The following is a 9,479-nucleotide window of genomic DNA, read 5'->3' as shown; positions in this document are numbered from 1 at the left end:
CTCTCTCTCTCAGGGTGATATCTGTACACTGACTGGTGTCTCTCAGTCCCCCCTCTCTCTCTCAGGGAGATATCTGTACACTGACTGGTGTCTCTCAGTCCCCTCTCCCTCAGGGAGATATCTGTACACTGACTGGTGTCTCTCAGTCCCCTCTCTCTCAAGGAGGTATCTGTACACTGCCTGGCCTCTATACCACAGATCTGGGTGCGATACTCACTTGCTGACATGGACATCAGTGCCTGGATGGGTCTCCAGGCCATCATGCAGACCATCATGATGGGGAAGATGGAGATGGTGTTGCCCGCCATGTACATGATGAACAGATTCATGGGCACCTGCTTCAGGGGACCCAGGGCGATGTCCCAGCACCGCTGTCAATGGAGAAGCGAACGGTGGTTAGGACCAGCACAGACAGCTCGCCTCTTCCCCACTCGCAGACTGAACCCCACCTCCGCTTCCCCCAGCTCACGGGAGCTGCGGCCTTCTCCAACCCGCTCTGACCGCTGTTCGGGTGCCCAGAGGGCGATTCAGGACGGTCTGAGGGCATTTCCCGGACAGTGCACAAGAGGAGCCACCTGGGGCTGTGTACGTGCACCGAGGTCGTTGAAGCTGGCCGGGCAGTCGGGTGGGGGGGGACGCAATTAATAAAGTGTACAGCGTCCTCAGCTTTATTAGCAGGGGCCGCAGCGGAAGGATATTATTCAGCTGGAAGGGGTTCGGGAGAGATTCACCAGGACGTTCGCAGGAACAGAGGGTTCGGGTTGTCGGGAGAGGCTGGGATGTTTCTCACTGGAGTGTCAGAGGTTGAGAGGTGACCTGCCAGCGGGGTCGTAAAACCACGAGGGGCCGCTGCTCGAGTTCACGGCTTTGTATTTTCCCTCGGACGGGGGATTTCAAGAGGAGGGGGCACGTTTTTTTGAGGCGAGTGAGAGGTTTACAAAAGACAACGGGAGAACAATTTATTATTTTTTTTAAACGCAGAGCGCGGTTCGCGTGTGGAACTACGTTTAGAAGACATTTGGGGAAGTACGTGAACCGGGAAGGTTCGGAGGGATAAGGGCCAGGTGCGGGCAGGTGGGACCGGTTCAGTTTGGGATCACAGACAAGGTTGGACCGAAGGCTTACAACAGCACACCCTACGGCTTTAAGAGCAAGGAGGCGACGGCGGACTCGTCCAAGACTCTTGCCCAACCTCAGTGTGCGATGTGACTCATTATTGTCGCGGGTGGCCCGGGGAGAGGGGAAAGGTTTTGAATTTTTGCACGCAGGACAGGTGGGCGCTGCCATGCGTTCGGGGTCACGGGAGCAGCGAGGTCAGTGTGAAATTTCACGTTTTTGCGGCTCCACTCAGCAAGCGCGTACTGTCGACGCCGTGCACTGCAGAACGTCGCCAAAGGTCCTCGGACACCGCCAGCCAAACCCACCGCCACACTTCCACTTGGCAGGACGAAGGCAGCGGGCCGATACAGAAACCCTGCAGTTGTGGAAACGGGCCCTTCGGCCCAACAGGTCCACACCGGCCCTCTGCAGTATAACCCACCCAAACCCATTCCCCGCCATTTACCCCTGACTAATACACCTCACCTACGCATCCCCAGGCACTATGGGTAATTTAGCACGGCCAATCCACCCTAACCTACGCATCCCCGGGCACTATGGGTAATTTAGCACGGCCAATCCACCCTAACCTGCACATCCCTGGGCACTATGGGTAATTTAGAATGGCCAATCCACCCTAACCTGCCCATCCCAGGGCACTGTGGGTAATTTAGCACGGCCAATCCACCCTAACCTGCACCTCCCTGGGCACTATGGGTAATTTAGCACGGCCAACCCACCCTAACCTGCACACCCCTGGGCACTATGGGTAATTTAGCACGGGCAATCCACCCTTCGCTGCACATCCCTGGGCACTATGGGTAATTTAGCACGGCCAATCCATCGTAACCTGCACATCCCTGGGCACTATGGGTAATTTAGCACGGCCAATCCACCCTAACCTGCACATCCCTGGGCAATGTGGGTAATATAGCATAGCCAATCCACCCTAACCTGTACATCCCTGGGCACTATGGGTAATTTAGCACAGCCAATCCACCTGCACATCCGTGGGCACTATGGGTAATTTAGCACGGCCAATCCACCCTAACCTGCACATCCCTGGGCACTATGGGTAATTTAGCACGGCCAATCCACCCTAACCAGCACATCTCTGGGCACTATGGGTAATTTAGCATAGCCAGTCCACCCAAACCTGCACATCTCTGGGCAGTATGGGTAATTTAGCACGGCGAGTCCACGCTAACCTGCACATCCCTGGGCACTATGGGTAATTTAGCACGGCCAATTCACCCTAACCTGCACACCCCTGGGCACTATGGGTAATTTAGCACGGCGTATCCACCCTAACCTGCACATCTCTGAGCACTATGGGTAATTTAGCACGGCAAATCCATCCTAACCTACACATCCCTGGGCACTATGGGAAATTTAGCACGGCCAATCCATCATAACCAGCACATCCCAGGGCACCATGTGTAATTTAGCACGGCCAATCCATCATAACCAGCACATCCCAGGGCACCATGTGTAATTTAGCATGGCCAATCCACCCTAACCTGCACATCCCTGGGCACTATGGGTAATTTAGCACGGCCAATCCACCTTAACCAGCACATCCCTGGGCACTGTGGGTAATTTAGCACGGCCAATCCACCTTAACCAGCACATCCCTGGGCACGATGGGTAATTTAGCACGGCCAATTCACCTTAACCAGCACATCCCTGGGCACTGTGGGTAATTTAGCACGGCCAATCCACCTTAACCAGCACATCCCTGGGCACTATGGGTAATTTAGCACGGCCAACCCACCTTAACCAGCACACTTTAGGATTGTGGGAGGTACTTGGGAACACCAGCGCCCTCTCTAAGCCACTCCCCACCCTGACTTGGAAACATCCCGCTGTTCCTTCATGGTCGTTGGGTCAGAATCCTGGAATTCCCTTCCTGCTGGCATTGAGGGACACCCCACAGCAATTCAACGAGGCAGCCCACCCCCCCCCCCCCCCCCCCCCCCCCCCACCTGCTCAGGGGACAAATAGGGACGCGCTATCAACGCTGGGCCGAGCCCAAGCGACGCCCACAAGTGAATGAAGAAAAAAAGTCTGATAGCGACGGGGAAGAAGCTGTTCTTGAGCCTGTTGGTAATGTGTGTTTGAGCTTCTGTATCCTCTGCCCGACTGGGGCGGCGGGAGGGGGGGGCTGCGACGATGCTGACTGCCAGGCTGAGACAGCGAGAGGTGGAGATGGACGGCTTTCTGTCCAGTCTCGTGTGCGCTGGTGGGTCCGAGGGGAAGGCGTGAATCCTTCGGGAGGGGGGAGATCGAAGGCCTTTGGAGCGTTCGCGGAGTCCGAGGGGGAGATCTGGACAAGGTGGGTCCGTGGAGTAGCTGGGGGGGGGTGTTGAATTAAAGCAGTTGGTCAAAGCAGCAAGGGTGATTACGAGAATTTGTTTTTTAAAAAAATCACACCCACAGCAACTAATTCAGGCCTGGTATCCACTGCCAGGAAGTGTGGTGCAGATGAGGAATGAAGAGGGGTTTGCACAGTTTATAGGGAACGTACGGTGTGGAAACAGACCCTTCGACCCAACCCGTCCGTGCCGACCCAGAGAGCCCTAACCTAGCCCTGTTTGCCAGCACTTGGCCCGTATCCCTCCAATCCCTTCCTATCCCTGTCCCCATCCACCTTTTCAATGCTGTCATTGTACCAGCCCCCACCCCTTCCTCTGGCAGCTCATTCCACACACACACCACCCACTGGGTGAGAAAGTTACCCCTCAGCTCCCTTTCCCCCTCTCACCCTAAACCTACCCCCCTCTAGTTCTGGACTCCCCCCACCCCAGGGGGGAAAAGACCTTGTCTATTTACCCTTATCCACGCCCCCTCATGGTTTTATAAACCAGGTCACCCCCTCAGCGTCCGACGCTCTGGGGAAAACAGCCCCAGCCTCTCCCTGTAGCTCAAACCCTCCGACAACCTCAATCTTTCCTGGACCCTTTCACAACATCTTTCCGATAGGAAGGAGACCGGAATTGCACGCGATATCCCAACAGTGGCCCTAACCAACAGCGTCCGACGCTCCGGGGAAAACAGCCCCAGCCTGTTCAGCCTCTCCCTGTAGCTCAAACCCTCCAACGTCCTGGTAAATCTTTCCTGAACCCTTTCACAACAACTTTCCAATAGGAAGGAGACCGGAATTGCACGCGATATCCCAACAGTGGCCCTAACCAATGTCCTGTACAGCCGCAACCTGACCTCCCAACTCCTGTACTCAAAATACTTGAATGAGGAACTGAGGTGCAAGGACAGCAGAACAGGACAAAGTCAGCAGGCAGATGGAGAGTCAGCATCGACAAGACGGGCCGAAGGATCTTCCCGCACCCTGACAGCTCCGAGAAGCAAGCCTGGCGGTCTTACCAGATTAAATTACAACTCACTTTCTCGACCAGGATCCTGTCGGTCTCCTGTACACTGGTGTCCGGCAGCTGCTTTTCCGAATATCCGACCGGGTACACAGAGTCACCCTGACCACACTGTCGATCGCGGCTCCTGGGAGAGAACAGAAAGAACACAGTCGGTGTGAACAGTCACCTCAGCAAACCTACCGGGGACCCCCATTACAGAGGGAGTCTCTCCCCCTCGGGGACCCCTGTTAAAAGGGGGGGGGTCTCTCCCCCTCAGGGACCCCTGTCAAAGGGGGGGGTCTCTCCCCCTCAGGGACCCCTGTTAAAGGGGGAGTCTCTCCCTCGGGGACCCCTGTTAAACGGGGAGTCTCTCCCTCGGGGACCCCTGTTAAAGGGGGAGTCTCTCCCTCGGGGACCCCTGTTAAAGGGGGAGTCTCTCTCCCTCAGGGATCCCTGTTAAAGGGGGAGTCTCTCCCCCTCGGGGACCCCTGTTAAAGGGGGGGGGGTCTCTCCCCCTCGGAGACCCCTGTTAAAGGGGGAGTCTCTCCCTCGGGGACCCCTGTTAAAGGGGGAGTCTCTCCCTCGGGGACCCCTGTTAAAGGGGGAGTCTCTCCCTCGGGGACCCCTGTTAAAGGGGGAGTCTCTCCCTCGGGGACCCCTGTTAAAGGGGGAGTCTCTCCCTCGGGGACCCCTGTTAAAGGGGGAGTCTCTCCCTCGGGGACCCCTGTTAAAGGGGGAGTCTCTCCCTCGGGGACCCCTGTTAAAGGGGGAGTCTCTCCCTCGGGGACCCCCGCTAAAGGGGGAGTCTCTCCCTCGGGGACCCCCGCTAAAGGGCGAGTCTCTCCCTCGGGGACCCCCGTTAAAGGGGGTGTCTCTTTCAGGGAATTAATTAAAGGTGAATTTCTGGGGCTTTATGATGAACTTCCTGGGGATTTAACGTGAATTTCAGGGAATTTAAGGCGATTTTTTTTTTAGGTTTTAAGGTGATTTTCTGTGTTTATGGTGAATTTCAGGGAATTTAAGGTGAATTTCAGGAGAATTTTTAGGTTTTAAGGTAATTTTCTAGGAATTTAATGTGATTTTCTACACTTAAGGTGAATTCCTGGGAATTTGAGTTGAACTTCAGGGAATTTGAGGTGATTTTTTTTAAGTTTTACGGTAATTTTCTAGGTTTAGGGTGAATTTCATGGAAGTTAAGACGAACTTCAGGGAAGTTAAGACGAACTTCAGCGAATTTAAGACGAACTTCAGCGAATTTAAGACGAATTTTTAGGTTTAGGGGGAATTTAAGACGAACTTCAGGGAATTTAAGGCAAATTTCAGGGAATTTAAGACGAACTTCACGGAATTTAAGACGAACTTCACGGTCTAACATTTTTTTTTAAAATAGTAGTGATGCAATTGTTTGGCTGCAGTGAAATTGTTGGTGAGCAGTGATGTGAAAAGGTGCAAGTTAGCATTTTAATTACATAGGATCAGCAGCCACAACATTGCTCACAAGTAGTCTGGGCCTCCAGTCAGCCTTCAAATCTACTGGAATCCAGTAGATTTGTCACTTTGCTTGGATCCAGAAAATTCAAGGAGAACATAGTCTTTGGTTGCAGTGTGATTAATTTGTCTTCGAATTTACCAATTGAAGTTTCAGGTTTTAGTTATCAAAGTACAGGAGAAAAGTTAGATAAAACTGGATAACAGCCCCCTTTCAAGGCGAAAGTGAGGACTGCAGATGCTGGAGATCAGAGTCAAGATTAGAGTGGTGCTGGAAAAGCACAGGTCAGGCAGCATTCGAGCAGGAAAATTGACATTTTGGGCAAAAGCCCTTCATTTTTGGGAGGGGGGGGGGGGGGGAGCTCATGCAGCAGCTGACAGTATTCACACTTCTTCAGAGGAGGGGTCATGGTCCACATTACCCAACCTGTGTCATTGGTGCCAAAGTCCTGCAAGTAGATTTTAGGGAGCTAGGAAGCAGATTAAAAAAAGAACCTCAAATACGTTGCTGGAACACTGACCATAATTCCTTAAGTTTCATTTTACTACGGATAAGGATGAAGGGCTTACACCCGAAATGTCGGCTATCCTGCTCCACAGATGCTGCCTAACCAGCTGTGCTTTTCCAGCACCACACTCCGACTCTGATCTCCAGCTTCTGCAGCCCTCACTTCCTCCGATAAGGATAAGAGTAGTCCTCTTAACCGGGGGGGGGGGGGGGGGGGAGAGAAGAGGCCCGTCGCTGAACCAATGGGTGACTTGGGCGGAGGGGAGTTGTTGACGTATGTGGGTGTGGCCACGATCGGCTGACCAGCGAGGGGCGGGGACGCGAGCCGCCGCTGAACCAATGGGTGACGGGGGCGGAGGGGGACGGTGACGTCAGGGGGCGGGGCGGCGCTCGACTGGGCGGGGCGGGACCATTGCCCGTCGCTGGACCAATCGGCGCCGATGAGGGGGCGGGGTCGGTGACGCGCGGAGGGTGCGGCCTCATCAAAGGTCGGAACCGAAAGGGGCGGGGCTAGAGGGGGGGAGGAGGAAAGGGGCGGTGCCCGGACCGTGGGCGGGGCCTCTCTCCTCGAGGGGCGGACATGGCCGTTGTGATTTAAAGGGATGGGCAGCGGGTGAAGGCGGGGCTCAGTTAAAGGGATCGTCGCGGAATAAACATTATGCCGACAGGAAACACACACAAGCCTGGCCCGGCAAAAATTAAAGGGGAGGTCAGATTAAAGGGGATGTTCGCTTTCAAGGGGTATTCACCACCACCCCCCACCCCAAAATAGAGGTGATCCTTGTAGGATGGCAATTGTTTATATTAAAGGGGATGTCTCATTAAAGGGGATGTCTCATTAAAGGGGATGTTCTATATTAAAGGGGTGCGCCCATTAAAGGGGATGTTCGATTAAAGGGGTGCGTCCATTAAAGGGGATGTTCTATTAAAGGTGTGCGCCCATTAAAGGGGATGTTCGATTGAAGGGGTGCGCCCATTAAAGGGGATGTTCTATATTAAAGGTGTGCAACCATTAAAGGGGATGTTCTATATTAAAGGTGTGCAACCATTAAAGGGGATGTTCTATTAAAGGGGTGCAGCCATTAAAGGGGATGTTCGATTAAAGGTGTGCGCCCATTAAAGGGGATGTTCTATATTAAAGGGCATGTTCTATTAAAGGGGTGCACCCATTAAAGGGGATGTTCTATATTAAAGGGGTGCACCCATTAAAGGGGATGTTCTATATTAAAGGTGTGCGCCCATTAAAGGGGATGTTCTATATTAAAGGTATGCGCCCATTAAAGGGGATGTTCTATATTAAAGGTGTGCGCCCATTAAAGGGGATGTTCTATATTAAAGGGGTGCGCCCATTAAAGGGGATGTTCGATTGAAGGGGTGCGCCCATTAAAGGGGATGTTCTATATTAAAGGTATGTGCCCATTAAAGGGGATGTTCTATATTAAAGGTGTGCGCCCATTAAAGGGGATGTTCTATATTAAAGGGGTGCACCCATTAAAGGGGATGTTCTATTAAAGGGATGCACCCATTAAAGGGGATGTTCTATATTAAAGGGGTGCACCCATTAAAGGGGATGTTCTATATTAAAGGGGTGCACCCATTAAAGGGGATGTTCTATTAAAGGAATGCGCCCATTAAAGGGAGTGTTCTAATTTAAAGGTGTGCGCCCATTAAAGGGGATGTTCTATATTAAAGGGGATGTTCTATATTAAAGGGGTGCGCCCATTAAAGGGGATGTTCTATATTAAAGGGGTGCACCCATTAAAGGAGATGTTCTATTAAAGGGATGCACCCATTAAAGGGGATGTTCTATTAAAGTATGCACCCATTAAAGGGGATGTTCTATTAAAGGGATACACCCATTAAAGGGGATGTTCTATTAAAGGAATGCGCCCATTAAAGGGAGTGTTCTATATTAATGGGGTGCGCCCATTAAAGGGGATGTTCTAAAGGGGTGCACCCATTAAAGGGGATGTTCTATATTAAAGGGGTGCACCCATTAAAGGGGATGTTCAATTAAAGGGGTGCGCCCATTCAAGGGGATGTTCTATATTAAAGGGGTGCGCCCATTAAAGGGGATGTTCTATATTAACGGGGTGCGCCCATTAAAGGGGATGTTCTATATTAAAGGGCGGCACGGTGGCCCAGTGGTTAGCACTGATGCCTCACAGCACCAGAGACCCGGGTTCAATTCCCGCCTCAGGCGACTGACTGTGTGGAGTTTGCACATTCTCCCAGTGTCTGGGTGGGTTTCCTCCGGGTGCTCCGGTTTCCTCTCACAGTCACAAAGATGTGCAGGGTCAGGTGAATTGGCCACGCTAAATTGCCCGTAGTGTTAGGTAAGGGGTAAATGTAGGGGTATGGGTGGGTTGCGCTTCCGCGGGTCGGTGTGGACTTGTTGGGCCGAAGGGCCTGTTTCCACACTGTAATGTAATCTAATCTAATCATAATCTAATCTAATCTAATTAAAGGGGATGTTCTATATTAAAGGGGTGCGCCCATTAAAGGGGATGTTCTATATTAAAGGGGTGCGCCCATTAAAGGGGATGTTGGATTAAAGGGGCAGGGGTCGTGTATTATGGCTAGGATAGATTCCGTCCCGACAGAAGGCTGAGCGGCTGGAGTTCGGGTGAGGCCCCAGGATGGGAGAGGGGCAGGGTCCCCGGACGAGGGGGTAGAGGGGAGGCGTGCCAAGGGGAAGAGGTGGTGGAGGTGTTCGGGGAGCAAGTGGGGCACGCGGGTTTGACACAGGACGGAGGTTGGGGTGGGGGAGGAGTGTGGGGTGTGGTGAAAGACCCGAGGGTGCCCGAGGAGAGAGTGGGCTGACAGAGGTGGAGTTGGGTGAGCGAGGCCCCGTGGTTTGGGGGGGGGGGGGGGGGGGGAAAGGCAGAGTAAAGTGCGCCCTAGCACCAGGAAGCCTTTGCAGATGTACCCATAGTGCCCAGGGATGTGCAGGTTAGGGTGGATTGGCCGTGCTAAATTACCCATAGTGCCCAGGGATGTGCAGGTTAGGGTGGATT

General features: G+C 53.0%; 1 protein-coding gene across 1 annotated transcript in view; it reads right to left on the bottom strand.

Annotated features, from left to right (window-relative positions):
- Positions 1–88: 88 nt before the first annotated feature.
- Positions 89–9,479, bottom strand: part of emc4 (ER membrane protein complex subunit 4) — a gene marked incomplete at its 3' end in the record, with an annotated part of 26,695 nt that continues 17,304 nt past the window's right edge. Inside the window, exons 3-4 of the mRNA XM_043686522.1 lie at positions 4,500–4,648; positions 89–371 (exon numbers count right to left, since the gene is read on the bottom strand). Of these exons, the coding sequence (XP_043542457.1) occupies positions 89–371; positions 4,500–4,648 (432 nt within the window). The remainder of the gene's footprint in view (positions 372–4,499; positions 4,649–9,479) is intronic.

This window comes from Chiloscyllium plagiosum, unplaced genomic scaffold (genome assembly GCF_004010195.1).
Source record: "Chiloscyllium plagiosum isolate BGI_BamShark_2017 unplaced genomic scaffold, ASM401019v2 scaf_13441, whole genome shotgun sequence".
Taxonomy (NCBI): domain Eukaryota; kingdom Metazoa; phylum Chordata; class Chondrichthyes; order Orectolobiformes; family Hemiscylliidae; genus Chiloscyllium; species Chiloscyllium plagiosum.
This window is presented reverse-complemented; position numbering and strand designations above follow the sequence as displayed.